The sequence below is a fragment of the Hippichthys cyanospilos genome, chromosome 6 (genome assembly GCF_059441005.1).
Source record: "Hippichthys cyanospilos isolate Australia breed blue-spotted pipefish chromosome 6, RoL_Hcya_1.0, whole genome shotgun sequence".
Taxonomy (NCBI): Eukaryota; Metazoa; Chordata; class Actinopteri; order Syngnathiformes; family Syngnathidae; genus Hippichthys; species Hippichthys cyanospilos.
The window spans coordinates 13889571-13909034 of record NC_142374.1 but is presented as its reverse complement, the minus strand read 5'-3'; the positions used below and the strand labels follow the sequence as shown (position 1 = coordinate 13909034).

General features: G+C 40.0%; 2 protein-coding genes across 6 annotated transcripts; one reads left to right on the top strand and one right to left on the bottom strand.

The window, feature by feature from the left end:
• Positions 1-624: 624 nt before the first annotated feature.
• Positions 625-7602, bottom strand: pdp2 (putative pyruvate dehydrogenase phosphatase isoenzyme 2). Of its 3 annotated transcripts, none has more exons than XM_088418317.1 (9): positions 7528-7602; positions 7170-7288; positions 6880-7089; positions 6667-6786; positions 5990-6276; positions 5664-5787; positions 5191-5427; positions 4144-4443; positions 625-2663 (listed from the first exon to the last, which is right to left on the bottom strand). In XM_088418317.1, exons 2-9 carry the CDS (start codon positions 7242-7244, stop codon positions 2400-2402), a joined length of 1617 nt encoding a protein of 538 aa, XP_088274443.1. In that variant the 5' UTR covers positions 7245-7288; positions 7528-7602; the 3' UTR covers positions 625-2399. The 3 variants fall into 3 exon arrangements, with proteins under 3 accessions (XP_088274443.1, XP_088274444.1, XP_088274445.1); XM_088418318.1 differs by having other exon boundaries at positions 5664-5769; XM_088418319.1 differs by lacking the exons at positions 7170-7288; positions 7528-7602 and having other exon boundaries at positions 6667-6805; positions 6880-7021.
• terb1 (telomere repeat binding bouquet formation protein 1) lies at positions 7201-18119 on the top strand. 3 transcript variants are annotated; one of them, XM_088418314.1, is made up of 18 exons: positions 7642-7882; positions 8185-8268; positions 8750-8860; positions 9889-10020; positions 10162-10293; positions 10372-10432; positions 10510-10607; positions 10697-10825; positions 10897-11049; positions 11114-11245; positions 13201-13326; positions 13424-13534; positions 13607-13802; positions 14266-14333; positions 14412-14480; positions 14551-14793; positions 14994-15065; positions 17871-18119. In XM_088418314.1, the coding sequence occupies exons 2-18, from the start codon at positions 8187-8189 to the stop codon at positions 17876-17878; spliced, it is 1923 nt and encodes a 640-aa protein (XP_088274440.1). In that variant the 5' UTR covers positions 7642-7882; positions 8185-8186; the 3' UTR covers positions 17879-18119. The 3 variants fall into 3 exon arrangements, with proteins under 3 accessions (XP_088274439.1, XP_088274440.1, XP_088274438.1); XM_088418313.1 differs by lacking the exon at positions 7642-7882 and adding an exon at positions 7201-7309 and having other exon boundaries at positions 13424-13802; XM_088418312.1 differs by having other exon boundaries at positions 13424-13802.
• The last annotated feature ends 1345 nt before the right edge of the window (positions 18120-19464 follow it).

Genomic DNA, 19464 nt, shown 5'->3' with positions numbered 1-19464 from the left:
GGTGAGGGTTAGCAGTGCATGTACTGTAATGGAGACATTAAGGAAATTATCCCTTTAATGATTATTTTATCTTATTCTATTTTCGTCAACACTTATATTCATCTGAATACATTTTGAATGAATGCAATATGAAATTGAAAACATATTTTGATTCAAAGACCTTTGTAATGTATTTGATCATTAAATACAATTCTTCTCCAGTACAATAAAACACTTAAACACAACACTAGGGGGAAAGACAAAAAAACAAACAAAAAAAAAATGATCAAACGTGATTGATCGCAACTTCAAAGCTGCTAAATTGTGGCACTTGTAAATCAAGGTACAATTGCATTCAAATTTGACAGTGGTGGCGGAAACTCTCCGACTCTGAAGGGAGTCTTAAAAATTCTCCAGAGTTCACAAATTGTCTGGATGTTTTGGTAGCTATTTTGTTTAAATAATAATAACACCCGAGGTGTCGCAAAAGTGGCTGGAGAGCATGGCGACTACTGTAAATAGGAGCTTCAAAATGCTGACAAAACAGGTCGAAAGTGGTTTGACTCAGCAACGCATTTTGCAAACTTGTGCAATTTTACACTAGTACAATGAAGTAACAGTCACCAAATAAGCACATAATGCATCTTTACATTATACAGTACATCTTTTATTTTTCCCTTCATTTGCCGAAAAGTTAAATCATACTGTGACAGAGAAAATTCAAATTCAACAGTGCAATGCATGGATTTGTCCGTAGGGTTGTATTGGTACTTTTTTTTCAAGACTTCATTTAAAAAATAGCAATTCGTAATAAAATATATATTCATCATTACATTTATGGGCAATTATGTATTATGATGTGACCATAATTAGTATTCCCACAAAGAATATAGTGGTAAACAAAAAACAATGCAGCTCAGCTTCTGGCTATCGGAGGTCATGGAGCCAAAATTTGATTTTTTTTTAAACTAACATGGTATACAGCACAAATTGCAGTTTTAACTCAACAGCCTCTCCAGGGAGAAAAGTACGTAATAATAAATGCCATTATTGCATAATTATTCACAGTTTAAACTACTGTATTATCTGCAACCTTCATTTCCTCGGGAAAAACATGACACTTGTTGAAGTTTCATTTGAAATGGCATTAAATCTGTTCACACAAAACACAGTTTGTTCCCTACCTATATTCAATGGTGCAGAACTAAACCACGAGATCACAACACCGATTTCAGGTCCATTTTCCACAATTACACTAAATTACTTTGATTTCAATATTAGAACTGAGACGCTAAGGACAACTTTGACTATAATTCAACCTGAGTAAAAGAAAAAAACAAAAGTCAAAAGCAATCAAAAGTAACAATGTGTGCGTTATTTTCAGAATGTGACATACTGTGCGTAAATATGCCCTTAATAGACAAAAAAAAAAAAAAAAAACATTAAATGTGCGTTTCTAAAATGTAATCTGACAACTCTTCACATTGACTTGACATGATACAATCTGAAACAGGGTTGTGCAAAGTTATAGATAAGTCTATAAACTATCAAAACCATCGGCAGGTCGCGTGTTTGGTACCAAGACCTTCAGTGGGGCCCGACACAACCTCATCCACTGTACATCACACTTATAGAATAGAAATGTATCAATTCAGTATAAAAACACAAGTGCCTCAATCATCATTTGGAGCAGTTCAGAATTCTTATTTATCCAATAACATGGCAAAAACAGAATCTAAGCAATCAGCATTTTTGGTATGATTTCAGAGATATGTCTTCCTTGTTATTGTTAACTTTTATCATACACATTTAAACATTAAACTCAATGAGTGTCAAAAACAAGCAACACTGATACATTGTTGCAATCAAGGTGAAGAAAAAAAGGGGAGAGCTACCTGCCTCATCAGAATTAGACACGCAGACCAAAGGTAAGTCCTCCCTTCTAATTTTACTTTTATTTGAATACTTTCAGCCATAATGGTGTCAATATGAGATTCATACGAACAGAAAATTGCCAGTTTTTATTTTTTTTGTCTTCATGATCTAGCTATTTTTTCTTGATCTATTGGCATACAAGCACGCATCTGGTTTTGAGCAAGACCTCGAACATCATCATTAATTCGAAACCCTGCTACTTGTGAATTTGTAATTAAAGACTAATATTAAAATTATATTGATATTGGTCTCAATACAACTTTAACAGAACATGATTTAATCAGCAATATTTTTGTATTTATTTTGGAGAAACGTAACAAAGTGCTGATTGTAGAATGACCCAAGGGCTGAATTCTGAGCACTCTAGCACATACTGAAAGAAGAACTACAGAATGAAGAAAACAGACAGTTGGAAATAAATGAATGCAATATCATGGAACAATTGTTAGAATTCAAATGACGTCTGTGTTGAAAACTCAAGCCAGTCAACCAATAGCTTGCGTGTTCAGATATACCACGATGGCCGTGATGTCGTCGCGGTACATGCGAGCCAGGTCTTGCGGCAGGGCCAGCATGGACGCCAGCCTTTCCTGGCACAGCTCACCGTACTCGCCCGTACCCAGCGCGTGCCGGATGAGGTGCGTGGCGGCGTTGGTGTCTGAGGGGGGCGAGGCGCGGGCTTGGCGCTTGAGCAGGAGCTGATGGAGCTGGCCCAAATTTAGCTGGCGCTCCGACTGGGAGACGGGAGACTGGGGAATGAAACCGTGAGAGAGACCTTTAGGGAGATGCGTGTTACTGTATGTTATCTGTGCCTTGAAATACTACTGAGGAGAGTTTTTCAAGATGAGGTATTGTAAATTGGCATATATCAACGTACTGATATTTGCTGTGACAAAAAGCTGTACTTTAGCAGATTGTAAACAACTCTTTCAAAAAGTCAACGTTTAATGTCCCTTCTACTGTAGTTGAAGTTTATTGTCAAACCAAAATAAAAGAACTGAACATTAGAACATTAAATGTGGTGCAAGATTTACCGCTCACGTCCTCAGCCAGCAGACAAAACACGTGCGTTTTATACGGGGTGGAACGTTTTCAGTCATCCTTCTATTTGACAAGTATGAAAAGAGCATGTGAATGTAGCGCAACTTATGGCTAGCAAAGAAACAATAGCTAATGGTCCGCGTCACGTCAACGCAAGGACACAGTACACCCCTGCCTACTGTTTGACACGGCCACCCGGGAAGGTCAAACTGCGGTTGCGTGGGCACAACCGACTCAAGCGATTAAAAAAAAAAAAAGTTTTCTAAACTTCCGTAAACAAACCAAGCTCCATTTGTGGAAAGTTTGCACAGGTAAAACTTCATTGCATGCTTCATTTACAATGGGTGAGTACATACAATATTCATTTTAACTTTTAAGTGAATTGATAGAATCGTAAGTCAAACAGTGATATACAATATACAGTACATTTGTATATGCCTTACAGTGCCAAATAACAGGAGGTAAGTGTTTGCTCTTTTTGTCTTTATGACAATGGCACAGAGAAAGCGAAGCATTTGATTTTGGGTTCATCCAATCAGTCAGCAAAGGAGAATTAAATTGTGTCAACGTGAAGTGTTTTTATCTTTGTAAATTTGGATTTAGATCACTTTTTTCCAGTTTGGTGCTTTCTGAACTTTGGAATTGATCATGGCGCACGGCGGCAGAGCAGATATTTCAAGTCCTGCTTAGGCGCAGCCTGTGTTTTCCAATTCTGAGGTTGTTTGATGAATAAATCTGGCTTGGACTGGCTGTTGGCTGCTTATCACTCTCGTGAGGGCGTGAATGAGAGCATTCATGCTGTTACTCTACCGTGACTGAGAATTTACCTTTGACTTTGATTAATTAAACCAGGTCCCGAACAAACCATGCAAACCGTAACTGATGGACTTATGAAACATTTTGAGAAAGCAGGTTTGAATAATGCGATGTCGCTATGTGCATACAGACAAGTGCGCTCAATGTGGGAGCGACATTAAGAATGACATTGATGAAAACTTTTTCATGCGAGAAAGGGGGAGCACCAAGCACCACGTCCTGGTAACCCATGAAAAAAATGATGTGCACTCCTGACAATGATAGTTGAATTCAAGCAAAGAACGTGTGTGTGCGTGAGTGAGTGTGTCTGTCTATTGTTATGTTGCACAAGTCTACCTTTGTGTATGACATGCATCTTGTGAATACACATACTTGCAAGTGAACACCGCTCAGGTGCTCGCCGACCAGCCGCACGGCCTCCTGGCTGCTCAGCTCGTCCCACAGGCCATCTGTGGCCAGGATCAGAAAGCGATCCCGGGGACTGACTTTGTGGTACGTCACTTCCGGTGCCGCATCCAGGTAAGGTGGCGTCAGGTAGTTGGGCAGGGTGTAGTGGTACAGGTTGAGAGAGTCGGGGTCCATGTCTGACTCCAGGCCAGCTAGGATGCTCCTCTGCAACTCGTGGCTCCACTTGAACCTCACGTCACCGAATGCTCGTGATGGCATCAAAACCTGTAGATCCCAATTCAACCATTAAAAAAAACATTTGGACTTTCCTCAATGGTGGAAGATGTTACCAAGGTGCAAGGTGATGCTGGGGCGGGGCGTGGATGACCCCATGGAAAGGGATTTGTTTTTGCCATGTGAAGCGTAATAGTGATAAAGTAGGTTTTTTTCTGCTTAGACAACCCTTTAACCTATATAAATGCTGAAAAAGGTGCTTAGTTTTTTTTTTATATTGCTTTTTCCTTGTGTCAATGTTTTAGGTATACTTACATATACAATTTTTACAGATAATAATCTCATGTGGGGGTGCTCAAAATTATTTCTCTTTCATGGGGGGCAACGCAAAATATAATTGAGAAGCACTGCCTTGAATGGAGTGATTTTTTTTTTTTTTTTGAAAATCACATTGCCAGTGTTATTTTATTGTTCTCCTTTCACTTCAAACACATTTCCTTTTGTTTGGTCTTTGCTTTAAGCCGCTCTAGAAAATGAAAGAATGAACGGATAAAGAATGAACTGTTCAAAGCAATGGAGCAATGATTGTCAATGATTGCATAATTTTTGGCATGTTGGATTATTACATAGCGTGGCTCCTTTATGTTAAAAGCCATGCGGTTGCTTTGAATTATGGTAGTGGGCAAACCGTTGACAAAACATGCAAATCATCCTGATAAATATAGCTAAAAGTTGAATTCATTGTTATAATTAATCACTTGATCTCAATTTGTAATTGGTGAATGAAGGATCACTTACTCCTAAAAGTCTGTCATCCGTGACCACAGTTTGCTTTTCTGTGGTTGGATGCTGGGCCCTGATGCGCTTCAGCTCAGCCTGGTTCTGGCAGTTGTGGTCCTGAGAAAGGTGCACGGCGCTCCATGTGCCGTCGGCTTCCTGAACACCCAACACGGCTCTACAGTCTCCGGCGTTGGCTACGTGGATGCCTTCTGGGCCAATGTGAGCCACGCAGGCTGTTGACCCGGAAAAGGCAACCTGGAAATAGAGCCATATGCAAATATATGTCAGATATATATTAGCCCAGCACTCATTTTCACAGTGGGCAACATCAAGTTTCCCTCATAGGGCCTCGTTGACTGTTAAAAACATAATAACTGTAGAACATACAATGAAAATATGCATTCAAAATAATATATTTTAATTATTAAATTACAATAGCACAGGTGAATTATGTAAGCCTTGCCTTGCAAATGAAATGTTTTCAATGTTACCTGGATGGCGGTACTCTTCATCAAGTCATTGGACAGAGGAACTTGAGCCTCTAAGGATATGTCGGCATCCAAACGTTTGAAGGCATAATGCATGGCATCCGAAGGACTGGGGGGAAAAGACAACCTTTGGAAATACAGTATGGCATGTCTATTGAAGATAGGATGACATCTTGTACAACAAAATCACAAGAGATTAGAACACCAAAAAATGTCTTGTTCATGCATAGCACGAGATCTGTTTTAAGGCAGTTGTTTTCGCGTCTATTAATTCGACTTTCAACATCTAGTATTTGTCTTTGTACAGCAGTGAGATGTTTGTCACTAACCACATGCCTTCCTCATGTTCATGGCTGTCAAGAAGCTCCTGCCAGAAGACTCTGAGGTGGTGGATGTAGAGGGAGGCTGAATCGCGGTAAGTAAAGTCGGTGTGGTGCTTATACCACTGCAAGACGGGCGGAACGGGCCTGCCGTGCTCCATGCATGCCTCCAGCTCCTCCAGGCTGCGCTTAGGCATCATGGCTACAGTGATGTAGTACAGCAGGCGCTCGCTGACTGCCTGTGCGCACGCCCAGCCGCCGTGGCCATCAAACACGCCAAAGAGCGTGCCTTTTGCCTGGGCAGAGGCATTTACATCTCAATGTAAGCAGAGCGCACACTTAAAAATAAATTGGATGGATCTCAACAATTTCCCTCGCATCTGATCAATGCCAGAAATAGACCAGTTCTATATCTCTATAGGATTATCTTGGGTGAAAATGCCGAGGTTTGTTAAGAGTGATTATTCCGCTTTGTAAGAAAAATGCTTGGGGCTGACACTCATAACTATAAAAACTGCTCAAAATTTATGAGAACAAACCCTTCTTTGTGTAATCAACACACACTTATTAACAAATTAGCTTTCACACACAGTTCATTTTCAATTATTCCAGATCTGAAAAAGCAACCTTAAGATCTATTGAGAAGAGGAATTCAAAGAGGGAACAGGAATTGAAAGTCTGAATACCTGCAAACATGTTGCTGCACTCCGTCGGTCTTCATTGGGCGTGTTGGCAGCCAAGTGGTTGCTCTCAAACCTTCGCACAAGGCTGAGCCCTCGTCCATCAAGCGCTTGCACGCGCACACTCTGTAACAGACGATAAACACTTTAAAAATCCAGGAAGTTATGGTATTTCAAACCACATACATGCATTGAGGCACATTGTGCCACAGTGATTACTTGCTCATTTGCCCTCAGAATGCTGTCGATCTGCACTCGGCTGATCTGAAAGTCATAATCCTGATGTGTTGAGTATTGACGTCCACTTTCAGTTGTCAACGTGACACTTGAGCAAAACCTGTGCTTGCTTCTTCTGAACGACAGGTCCCAGCAGAGTGAAGAGTGACGATGCTGGTGCGCTTGCTTGGGGAACACTGCGATGGTGCAGAACTAAAAAAAAAAAAAAAAACGAATTTGTTAAAACAAATGTATTTAAATGTTTAAATGAGTTAAAGAGACGAAATAAGAACCTGGATTGCATTTGGGACGTTGCAGTCTCTTCTTTTCAGTCGTTCAATGATGCTGGCGTACGAACGCCTCAACATTTCTTAAAACTTTTAAGCTTTGGTAAACTTAACCCGTAGTTTGCCTGTGCAACGAGAACAAAAAGGTAAGGTCAGGGGCGTGCAACTTTCGAAATTAGTCGAAAGGTGAAAGCATGTTTATTTTTGTTATCTATCTAGGTGACTCGAGCTAACGTTAGCTTAGCATGCTAGTTCTGCATAATCTAGACGTTCGGTTAATCAAAACACAAATGAGAAGGTCAATAATTGAAACATAATCTAGGTCGTAAATAAATTAGTCGTTGTCACTGATTAAAACACACACCAGGCGGTTTAGCAAAGTAGATAATGAACACCGCGATTCCGAAGACAGGTAGGCATGGAATAACGAAGTAAGACGTCATCAGTGACGCAGTTCCGGATTCGATAGTTCTCGAAGTTATTTTTTTATTAACTATAAATACTCAATATATGAGTTAAAAAAGAGAAGAATTTACCTTAAGAACTTACCCAAGATGTGAATTTAAAATTAAGAGGAATTACTGAAAAGTTGGTCAACTATATTGGTTGTCTTTGGCGACGCCATGTTTTGTGTGTACAAGTGACACGTGCAGGAGTCTTAGTTTGTTAGCTTAATTACGTAAAGAACTTTAACAAAAAGCATAATTTACACAGTTGAGGTAAACCTTTTGATTCAATTTGTGGTCCAAGTTTAGAAATAAGCATCAATGATTAAATTTTGATTTCTTAAACACGAAGAGTGTTTAGCTATGGCTAACTATAATTAAAGGCCAAATGTGGACATTGGTACTAAAGTAACTGTATTACTTCAGTTAATTTTTTTTTTCTGGCGGGTCATGACGTTTTTTTTTTTACACTGTAAATATTAATTTCAATTTCGTTAACTCTAAATGTTTAGCTATAAATACTAAGCTATGACTTTGCTTAGTTGGCTGTACTGAAGGCATTTCAACAATTGCAGTAATGGATCACCTGGGAGTTGAAGGTACAGAAACAGCTGAAGAGAACACTGATGATCCTGCAATTTCCAACAGCAGCCACAGCTGTAAGTCATATATATAGTGTTTAAATTGAAAAATTTGACGAACTAAACTATGAGTCAAATAACATATTTTACATCAAGCAAATCTCAGGTTACACCATCGGACTAAAAAAAAATGTCTCAAAACCATATAAAGTACATTGAAATGTTGTATACCTGGGCTCCATACTCTCCCAGATGTATTGTAGTTGCGCACAACACTTCTATCCTGTTGTAAATGGTTTATCTATTATACCTTCTGTTATCAAGTTGTTAATTGTTTTTCCTGTCAATGGGCTGCCGACATAGATTAACATAGATACATCATTTGGTTTAGTAGTTTTCTGACTTAATAGGCGAAATTAAATAAATCTCTCTGGCACACTGGGGTTATGAATCAGTGATCTCTGTATATGAACAGAGGCTGTGTAAATTTTGTATGTACTGATGTACAGCTACAGTATTGCTTCATGATTGTGAAGTCGTTTCATGATTGTGATGACAGCCACCAAGACAGATCTCCGTTTTTTGCTGGAATGTGTGAGGTTCCAGATGAACCATCCACATCTGCAAAAGCAAGCCCTCATCACCATCAACTCCATTTGTGAGAAAAAAGGTAAGAGCCTTTTTTTTTTAATTACAAATGCTCCACCTTCTCTTTGAGGTCTGGCAAGAAATCTTTCTCAGGACACCTTTCGAATCTGATAGACCATAAAACATCATATACACAAAATACCCTGTTCTATTGGTTTTGTATTGTTGTATTCATCTTTTATAATGTTGCTCAGTGTGTGCTTTGAAGGACTAGTCCAGGACTTCAACCAGTCCTATGTTTTTATGCTGATAACGAGGTTGGAAAATGGTTGCCACATCTCTATATCATAGTGCTAACATGATAAGTGGTTGCAATATTTGCAGAATTAAAAAAATACAAAATCAAAAACATAGAATGAGCATTTTAAATGATTTTAAGATTATATTTAAACAAATAATGGATGTATAAAGTACACGACTTATTCAACTGACAACTTTGTTCATCTCACCGATAATGTTTATTTTGAAAGCTCGTTGGCTGATATAAATTCCTTGGTGGATATTTTTAACTGAAACCCTAACCCATTTGGAGAAGGGATTTTAGACCAAACAAAGATTTCAAAGATTTTTAGAGAGATAAGGAATTCTGTTTTACTTATTCTGAAGATTTGTTTCTTTTGGGCCAGATTTTCTATGGGGGAGTGGTTAGCACGCCCCCCTCACAGTTCAGAGATCGCAGGTTCAATTTCCGCTCCGGGCGTCCTGTGTGGAATTTCCATGTTCTTCCTGTGACAGTGTCAGTTTTTTCCGAGTACTCCGGTTTCCCCTTTTAGACGCGTTTGTGAGTGTGAGTAGTCGTTAGTCTCTGTGTCAGGGTGTCCTCCGCCTACTGCCCATAGATAGTTGGAATAGGCACCAGCATGACAATGACCCTAGTGAGGATAAGCATAAAAACAATTTCAACAAACTACAAAATTGAATTTGAACCTGTCATTACATTTTCAAAATTCTTGGTGTCTTATATTCATGTTCAAGTGGCTGTTTGAGATTCTCATATACCTGACAAAACAAATGGCCCCTTCTTTATTAATTGAGTATGTTTTATTTCAGAGAATAATGTAGACCTCCTGAGAGAAATGGGAGGTGTGATGTTCATTTACAACCTTTTCAAATCCAATGTTGTTCATCCAAATGTGAAGCTGACCGCGTTGTTTACTCTCTGCACATTAGCAGAGGCCAGTGGTACGTACTTTGTGCTGAATACCATACAATTCATAGTGGCATCATTTGATCATTTTAGATTAAAGACCCAAAATATTACTGTACTGTTTGCATTGTTAAATCCATGCAGTAATTGCCCTCTTTGTGTTTTACCTCTTGAAGTTTACTGCAAGAATACCCTGTGCCGAAAGGAGCTATTTCTGGACATTTGTGACTATATGAAGGAAGAAAATGCCTTGCTTGAACAGAAGCGTGTCTCTGTCTATTTACTGTCTGTGTTGGTAGCCAACAACAGTAAGACTCGGGCTTATTTAAAATATAAATAAAGGAATGTTGAGCATAAATCTCATTTTTTTATTTTAATTTTTCCAGAAGCAGGACAGACTTTAGCCCAAACCACTGGCTGCATGGACATTTTGCTAAATCTTTTCAAGTAGGTACAAATAGACAATTGCTTTATTTTCACAGAAAACACGTCCCCTCTAAGTTCCTGTGTATATACCATTGTAGGAACATATTTCCCGAATCTACCGCTGACTCTGCTCATGTTTTTTTCTGGGCGTCAGTCTCAAATGCACTCTGTATATGTGTCAACAACCCTCAGAATGGTAATGGAATTGATATATTGGATCAATAAATATGACCATTATGCTTGACTGAAGAACTCTGCTAACTGTTGTCTTTACACATACTCCAGAGGAAGCTCAGCGTGTCTGTGTGTCATCCTTTCCCCAAATCAAAATGTGGCTTCAGCAGATATCTTCGCCATGCGCTGAGGTGTTTCAATACCTTTGCTCCTTCATAGCGATGACCGTTGACAACAATGGTAAGTCAAGTCAACATTACAAACTGTCAAACTAAAGCTCTGTATGATATCCATCTTTAATGTGTTTTCAGAGCGCGTTCAGGAGAGCTTTGCGGGAATGGGCTTGTTAGAGACCCTTGTTCACATGCTGATCCGTCTGGCATCTGAATCTGACACAAGCCCGTCATCCTGCCGTCTTATAATAATAACAATCAAGACTGTGATAGCTTGTATTGCTAACAATGGTAAGGATTAACCACATAACATTTCAGTGGAACATTTTCTCATTTGTCTCTGATTTCCACACAGCAAAACTCAGTTCAGCTTTGGCCCGCTATACTCTAATGGATCATCTCATTCCCCTGCTGCTTAGCCCACACCTCAACTTCATGGACAAACAGACAGTGCTTGTCTTGCTGGGCCATTGCACTGAAGCTTCCGGTAAGGAATTAAGTGGCTGTGGAAACTACAGAGTTTTTGATTGTGCGTCCAATGTGGCATGCGGCCTGCCAAATATGGCGTTATATTTGTGCCACAATTACGCACGCGCGGAAAAAAAAATTGAGCGGAGAAAATCAAACTGAGCGAGCGAAAACAGATTTTGAGAGCAAGAAAAAAACTATTGAGCGCGTAATGATAAGAGTTTGAGCGCGCGCCGATGGAGTTTGAACACAGAAAAAGAAATTGCTCGCTCAAAATTCCTCTTTGCTCGCTCGGGATAGCCCTCTCTCGCTCAACATCTCGCTCTCGCTCGCGATACTCCTCTCTCCCTCGCTCAACATCGCGTTTGCTCAACATCGAGCTCTCGCTCGCTCGAGTCGTCCTCTGCGCTCGCTCAGTTCTGTTCACGCGTTACGTTTGTGCCACAAAACCAGCCAATCAGAGCTTGTAAAAGCACTTTGATTGACACAGCTTAGTATCCAATGAGATTGCTTGTACGCTATCCGTTGACGCACTCTCGTTTGCCCTGTGTTCACCCGAAAAGGGCAAACGAGTGTGCGTCAACACGGACTTGGGCTGGAGAATTACTTTTAATATTATTATTATTACTGTATTGTATCATTTGACAGAAATACCTTGTTAGTTTTTGTACTTTAATAATATAAGCCCACCCCTCCCGCCTACGTCGATGTGACGCACTCTCGTTTGCTCGTTCCGGGTGAACACAACAAGCAATCTCATTGGATACAAAGCTGTCAATCAATGTGCTTTTACAAGCTCTGATTGGCTGGTTTTGTGGCACAAACGTAACGCGTGAACAGAACTGAGCGAGCGCAGAGGACGACTCGAGCGAGCGAGAGCTCGATGTTGAGCAAACGCGATGTTGAGCGAGGGAGGGAGGAGTATCGCGAGCGAGAGCGAGATGTTGAGCGAGAGAGGGCTATTGCGAGCGAGCAAAAAGGAATTTTGAGCGAGCAATTTCTTTTTCTGTGTTCAAACTCCATCGGCGCGCGCTCAAACTCTTATCATTACGCGCTCAATAGTTTTTTTCTTGCTCTCAAAATCTGTTTTCGCTCGCTCAGTTTGATTTTCTCCGCTCAATTTTTTTTTCCGCGCGTGCGTAATTGTGGCACAAATATAACGCCATAGCCAAATAGTCCCCGCCAAAGTACAATTCAGTAATATTTAAATGCATGTATTTACGATATGTGCTACAATAAGGAAGAAGGAAGCTTAAACAGTCGTTTGGAATTGTACTGGGTTTTCCCCGGGGCCTCCTCCTGGTGGGACATGGACGGAACTCCTCACCAGGGAGGCGTCCGGGAGGCATCCTAACCAGATGCCCGAACCATCTCAATTGGCTTCTCTCAACGCGGACGAGCTGCGGCTCATTACAGAGTCCCTCTCGGATGACCGGGTTTCTCACCTTATCTCTAAGGGAGAGCCCGGACACTCATTTCAGCCGCTTGGCCAGGATCTTGTACTTTCGGTCGCAACCCACAGCTCGTGACCATAGGTGAGAGTGGGCATGTAGATCGACTGGTAAACAGAGCTTTGCCTTTCGGCTCAGCTCTTTCTTTAGCATGACATAGTCTGCATCACACGTGATCTTTCGATCTCTCACTCCATCCTACCCTCACTTGAAAACAAGACCCTAAGATACAAGCATATAAGCAGCAAAATTCCCCCATTCTTACCCATACCCAGGGTCGGCATTTTTGCCACTTGTTGTTGACTGAAAATGACATGACAGTTGCTAAGGGCTCAAGTGACGACCAATCACGGCACGGCTTGCAAACGGCTTAATGCAAGTTTAAAAACAGGTGAGCCGTGATTGGCCGTCTGTCACCCAAAATGATGACAGCATAATTTTTTTCATCATAACGTTGTTGTACAGCATCACGAAAGAGTGTGTCTTTCTCATACAGTGCACTTTTTCGTTGCATGATCCACAGAGGAACACCAGCGCCAGCTGGTGCAGTGTGGCGGCCTGCCGCTTATCATCAGTCTGCTCGCTGAAGATGCAAATGAGGGAGTCCAAAAGTTAACAAGGTTCATACTGCAGACCTGCAAAAAGACCAGTAAGTCAGTGGCATGAACGCAACTTCATTTAAATTAGATGTTAACGGTTAATGTCGAAATGAATTGGTCATTGATTGGTGAAATCTGTTTGTCAAGTTACATCTTTGGGAATCCTTGATCCAAAACAAGATGAAGATGAGAAGCTTGACATAAAAGCCACTGAAAAATCCAGCCCAGCTTTTGCTACACCCTCTCAGCTGCTTCAAGGTGAGTGCCTGTCACCCAAACCCAAGACTCATAATATCTTTAAGAAGTTGGATTCTTCAAATTTCAACACAGATGACAATAAAGAAAAAGAAGCGGAAGGCAGACACGTCAACAATGCAAATTCATGTGCCAAGGGAAAGACAGTTGAAAGCAGCAGACAAATGATACCATGTTCCTTGTGTAATGGTACTGGATTCCTAACGCAGTCCCAAGTACAGCAACTAGAGGGAGGCAGAGGTGCACCCTATTGTTCCCTTCAAGTTGACAGGTTTGAAGATGTCCTTCAAATTGTTTTTGTAAACCTGTGCTACACTATTATTATGATTGACACAGAAAAAAACATTATCATTACAGTAATTATTTACGTGAAAAACACTTCCAAGCATTTATAATCGAATCATTCATTGTATTCGTTTACTAACTCATTCACTGATATTAACGGCTATAGATGTCAAAGATCCACTTTTCCTTGGCTGGCAGTGAATGACTTAAACTTCACGTCTCCCTGTAGTATGCATTTTTTTAAGGCAGACCTGCACAATCTAATTATATATATAATATATATATATATATATATATATATATATATATATATATATATATATATATATATAATATATATATAATATATATATAATATATATATAATATATATATATATAATATATAATGTTTTTTTTTTAAATTATGAACCGCCATCTTTCTTTTGTCCTTTTTTGTTTCTTTTCAAGTCTCAGAATGAACACGCCAGAGCATGCCCACCAAGTACCTACAGCTATTAAATGCAGTGATGGAGAAAGTAAGCCATGAAGAGTTAAATAGTTACAGGTATGTGTGCTGGGTTTCATACTTATAAATTTCGTGTTGTGACGTTCAGAGTTCCAGCACTGTGACAATTTTAAGAAAGGAAAAGAGGAAAAATCCCGATGCAATGAAAGATGCGCAGGTGAGAGAAGAATATTTGGTTAATAATTTTTTCTTTTGGCACTACATCTGACTATGTTTCACTTCCTCAGGTTGCATGATGCCTTTTGAGAGAGCGACCAGTCAAACTTTTGCATCTCTCTTGTTCTCCTGCCATCAAAAGTGCGAAATGCACAAGGTCCTCTTGGAGGCGACAGAACGCTACAAGGCCCCCTACCGCCAGTCACTGTTGGAGGGAGAGCTGGAAACGGTCGAACCGACCCCAACGAAACCTGAGAGGGAGTCTGTGGGACCGACACAAAGAATCGACAGGCTTCCATGTTTGAATTTTAAAAGTAAATTTTTCCTTTACTGTACTGTCTTGTTCTGTCTGAACTACACACATTTTCAAAGAAGTGTGAGATAAAAAACTGAATCTCAAAACTGTGAGGCAGGCATGCTAGCCAATAAACCACCATGCTTCCATATTTCATTTTTGTCTCGTATTTTTCCAACATCTTGTCAAAATAAAAACCTGAATTGTCCCTCTATCCAGATGTCACCCTGACTCCCTTCTATAAAGGAAAGAAGCAAAAGCAGTCTCAAAGGATTTGGACGCTGCACAATGGTAAGAATGACATGGCACGTGAGTGTTTGTGTTTATTTTCCAACTGTCTGGATCTTGAATTTTACCTGCTGTTATTGTTACGAACCATTCGTCACATTATATATACTGTACAGTAGTATGTATTCCACCGTCACTAATCATCTGTGACGGGGTGCAAATATTGAATTTGTGGGTCTTTGTTTGCCACTGACAAGAATCAGTTTGATCCAAATGTAAAGGGAAGCTGAAACAGCAAAGTTCCTTTCTCACAGCAAGCGTACATAATATACAAGTCAGCTTCCAGTGTGGTACATTTCTACACCACTGTAATTCATAACCACAATAATTCATATATTGCTAGTGTTCAAAGAGGTACTGCACAGTTCTTGTTGTAGCTTTTAGTAGATTGTGCTTTTTGTTTTTTATTGCACTGATATAAACATATTCAATATTTCTTATTTTAAAGTACAAAACTGAGATGTTGACAAAGTGACACTTCAACCACCCGCGTCACCAGACTTATTTTACTGGGGCACGTCCCCCAGTATAAATCTGTTAGGTGTGTCTAAGTTTCAGACACACCAAGTGTATTACTTCTTCTAGTACGCTTCAGTAAAAATAATAATTACTATGAAAAGATATGTTTGATGGATGTGAATGACAATAAATTGATTCATCGAAATAATCAAAATCCCAATTGAAATAGGGGAAACTACCACTTAATAGTGAATTCTGGGGTCTAACTGGGCATTATAAAACATTTACTGGTAATATTTGTTCAGGCAAATTGCAATAAAACAAGTTAGACATTTGTTGAGTAATCCCATGAAAGTTGAATAGTTTTTCTGTGCAATGTTTAGGTGCATATTTCTTTCCAGCTTGATTTGACTTACTCACTTACTAACTGTATAAAAATGACAAAATGGGATAAATATAAATCATTTAGCAACTGATATAACAGCTGTGTCCTCATGAGCTTCTAATTACACACTGTATATCCTCACCAATCCATGATGGGCTTCCCTGAGAATGCATCTGGGTGATCAGTGAATGTGTATCCCCTGTGGATTGACGAGCGGAGCTTTGTGTGTGTATGTTTGCTGGGAGAGAACAAACTAAAAACCAAATAGCAAGAAGGAATGTTTGAATTGCAGCCAGTGTTGTCAGAGTGCAGGCCAGCGCTGGTCCGGAGCTGCACAGCCATGAAATTCTATACAGCTCTTGACTCGTCTTATGTTTATAGTTTCATGTGTAAAGCACGCATACAGTGTGTTAATATTTGACCTTAATTTGCCCTCAAATTTGAGGCAAGAGGAAATGACTCCCCATCTTGTTTGATGAATGCACTCTTTCTGATGTGACATTAAATGTGATTTGTATTTTCTAATTTGTGGGAAATTTGCTTCATAGTGCATGTAAGCCAGCCACTAAACTTCCAACCCAGAAAAAGGAGGAGGGCAAAATGAATGTGAAGGCCATGTTGCCGTTCATCCGGCTGCCAGAAAGGTTAAAGGGATGAAGCGCAAAAAAGCAAATATCAGTTCCCATCCAAACAAGTTTGAATTTGCCCTTTTCCGGAGGATGGAAGATTGTTTAGCTCTGAAAAAGCTTCCCCTTTTCCCACCAACACAAGAGTTGCGAAACTCAAGCCTGTATGGACAATGTCCCTGCCATCCACTCCTCCACACTTTATTTAGTTTTAGTTGGCATTACCATTGGTGTGCCATGAGAAAATTCAAGTCCTTTGAAAGCCTAAACCTTATCAAAATCACCGACCTGCGTGTACAATTTTTTTTTTACTTCATTTATTAGTGTGTAACTCGGCGGCGCAGCCTCCAAATGTTTGTGGGTAATTGTTGTTATTATTATAATCCAAATAATAAGATTTCTGTTTCTCTGTCTTGCTAAGCCAGAATAAAATACCCGAGGTTTTTAAGCTCAGGTTTGCCAGCCACACACTATTGAAACAATACAAATTCATTTTGAAACGATCTGATTTCAGTTTCCTATTTCTGGAGCCAGGTGACAAGCCTGGGAAGTTCGCACCTTTCGGGTCCTCTAATTGGTTCAGAGTGACCCGCGGGACATTTATCGCTTGAAGTGGGAAGATGTCTGCCAGACGAGACAACTGGAAATTCATTTAAAGGGCAGATTTTTAAAGGGCCAATACTACTGCATGCCGCATCCTCGTTGCGACGTTCTCTTAAAGCTGACCTGCCACGAATTATCCTTCAATACATCATCTTGACTTCTTGTCTTCATGATAGCCACCCAGCATAGTGAAAGAAGGAGCTAAAAACTGGGGTCTTCCTGACATCAGAATGAACTTGAGAGCCAATACTCTACAATGCAGTCACATCCGTCCTATCAAAGCGGTCCTGCCCGTGCATGAATATTTTCTACAGTAAAACTTTGTAACTAATAAATGAACCATTGCTGTTGATTTGGCCTGCTCACTGCAAAATCTCTCTTCCCCAATCTCGGAATTGAAACTAAAGTAAAGAACGTGAACGGATGAGGTGGGCATACAATTACGCCTGCACAACCGATACAGGGGCGGTCTAGGGGCAATACAAGGGGTTTCCTCCTCATTGTGACGTTAGCCCAGATCTGCAAGTCGCAGCCCGTCGCTGGGCATTATATACTGTATGATGTGACATACTCCCTGCGCACTGCAGCATCAGTATTTCCTGTATTTTCAACTTGTAACTGCTACAAAAGGCTCAATTCAAGGTGCCCCTGAAAAATGATATCATCTGTTTTTGTCCTTGCAAATGTAACAGTTTTAACACAGTGATAATTATGTATCTCTTTCTCTGTCTTCAGACAAATAAAGCCACAGGATGCTGACAGGGTTTTTTTCAGCTCCTGGATGATAAATCTCAACCTTTTCATCGGTCTCAAGGTAAACGGTTGAGCTAGCTTCAGTTCTACTCTGCAGTTTATCTTTAAATGTGCTCCTGCGTGCTGCGAAATGACTTGTTCGACAACACGTATAAATAGTTCTTCTGCATTTTATTGGATGACTTGTCATTGTTAATGGTGTATTTGTTTCAAACATTAATTAAAATCGGTGTTTAAGCCTTGTCTTTGATTATGTGTCAACATCCGGTTCCATTTGAAGTAGCGTTTTACTTGACAGGTTCCGTAGGTATTCATTTAATTTTATTTTTACGGTTAGCTTCAGGTCCATCAGTTTCCTCCCACATTATTAAAAAAGCAAAAACAAAAAAACAAGAGCATGTTATGCTTATTTGAAGACTTTAAATTGGCAATACTTATGTAGTATACCTATGCAGACTACCCATTAGTCCCTATGTGCTGTGAGATCAGTCCAGGTTGTACCCTGCCAAAGTCAGCTGGGATAGACTCCAGTCCAGCTGTGACCCTGAGCAGATCAGGTAAAAAAGGAGCGGTGGTACGTGACTGCCGGCAGCAATCGTTCATTTCATTCCAACAGACTTTGGACTTTTTACAAAAAGCAACTGTGGCACCTTTTAGTCAAATTTGATAACCTTTGTCAATTGTGTAAAAAACTCGGCGGGACGAAAAAAAAACCCGCATTACCTCTTGCTGTTGTGGTTGTTGTTGTTTTTTTTTTATTTTCTTTTTACTAGCTATTTTTGGGTGTGGTTTCTAAAAGAGCCCCCCACCACCACCAAGTGTTTCAATGTTTAACCAGGAGTGGTTCAAATTTCAGTTAAAAAAAATAAGACCATACCCATAGCCTCATGTCCAAATTCAGGAGCACAAACCCAGTGAGCCACAAAGACAGATCAAAACCTAACAAGTAAATGTTTCAAAGAAGGGTTTATCCTCCAAGCAGATGATTTTTGACCGCTGTGCCACAGTGGAGTTGTAAAATTCACCTCTCCGAATGCGTGGCCTCAGATTTTTGCGTATTTACTTTCAAGATTTTCAAATGTAGGGTTTTAAACTAGGGTTAAGGTTTCAAAGTAAGGTTCCATCCTCGAATTAAGGTTTTAAAGTAAGGTGTTAAAATAGTGTTAGGGTTTCAAAGTAGGGTGTGAAAGATAATGTTAGGATTTAAAAGTAGGGATTCAATTAATGGTTAGGGTTTTGAATTTGGATTTTAATCCACATTTGTGAGTTACTAAATTTGGCCAATCAACACAGTAAACCAATTTTTGGGGAAGGATTTTTAATTCGCATTTGTGAGTTACTAAATTTGGCCAATCAAGACAGGAAACCAACTTTTGTGGCATGTGTTCAACGGTTGTGTTTATGGAGCTTTGCTATGGCAGGAGGCGCAACACACGTATTAATCATGCAGCTCACGTATTTTTGGCCAGCATCTTCATGCAGAATTGATTCACCAGTGATACTTGATGGAATTAACTCATTCACTACTACTGACAGCTTTAGATGTCAAAGATCTGTTTTTATTCAGCTGGCAATG

Excerpts from the sequence above, each read along its gene's own strand:
- pdp2 (XM_088418317.1), bottom strand. The coding sequence starts at position 7,244 with ATGTTGAGGCGTTCGTACGCCAGCATCATTGAACGACTGAAAAGAAGA. Across the intron at positions 6,277-6,666 it reads GTGCAGCAACATGTTTGCAG|GCAAAAGGCACGCTCTTTGG; the intron begins GTATTCAGACTT and ends GCCTCTGCCCAG. Across the intron at positions 5,428-5,663 it reads TGAAGAGTACCGCCATCCAG|GTTGCCTTTTCCGGGTCAAC; the intron begins GTAACATTGAAA and ends CTCTATTTCCAG.
- terb1 (XM_088418313.1), top strand. The coding sequence starts at position 8,187 with ATGGATCACCTGGGAGTTGAAGGTACAGAAACAGCTGAAGAGAACACT. Across the intron at positions 8,861-9,888 it reads CTCCATTTGTGAGAAAAAAG|AGAATAATGTAGACCTCCTG; the intron begins GTAAGAGCCTTT and ends GTTTTATTTCAG. Across the intron at positions 13,803-14,265 it reads TGTTCCCTTCAAGTTGACAG|TCTCAGAATGAACACGCCAG; the intron begins GTTTGAAGATGT and ends TTTCTTTTCAAG.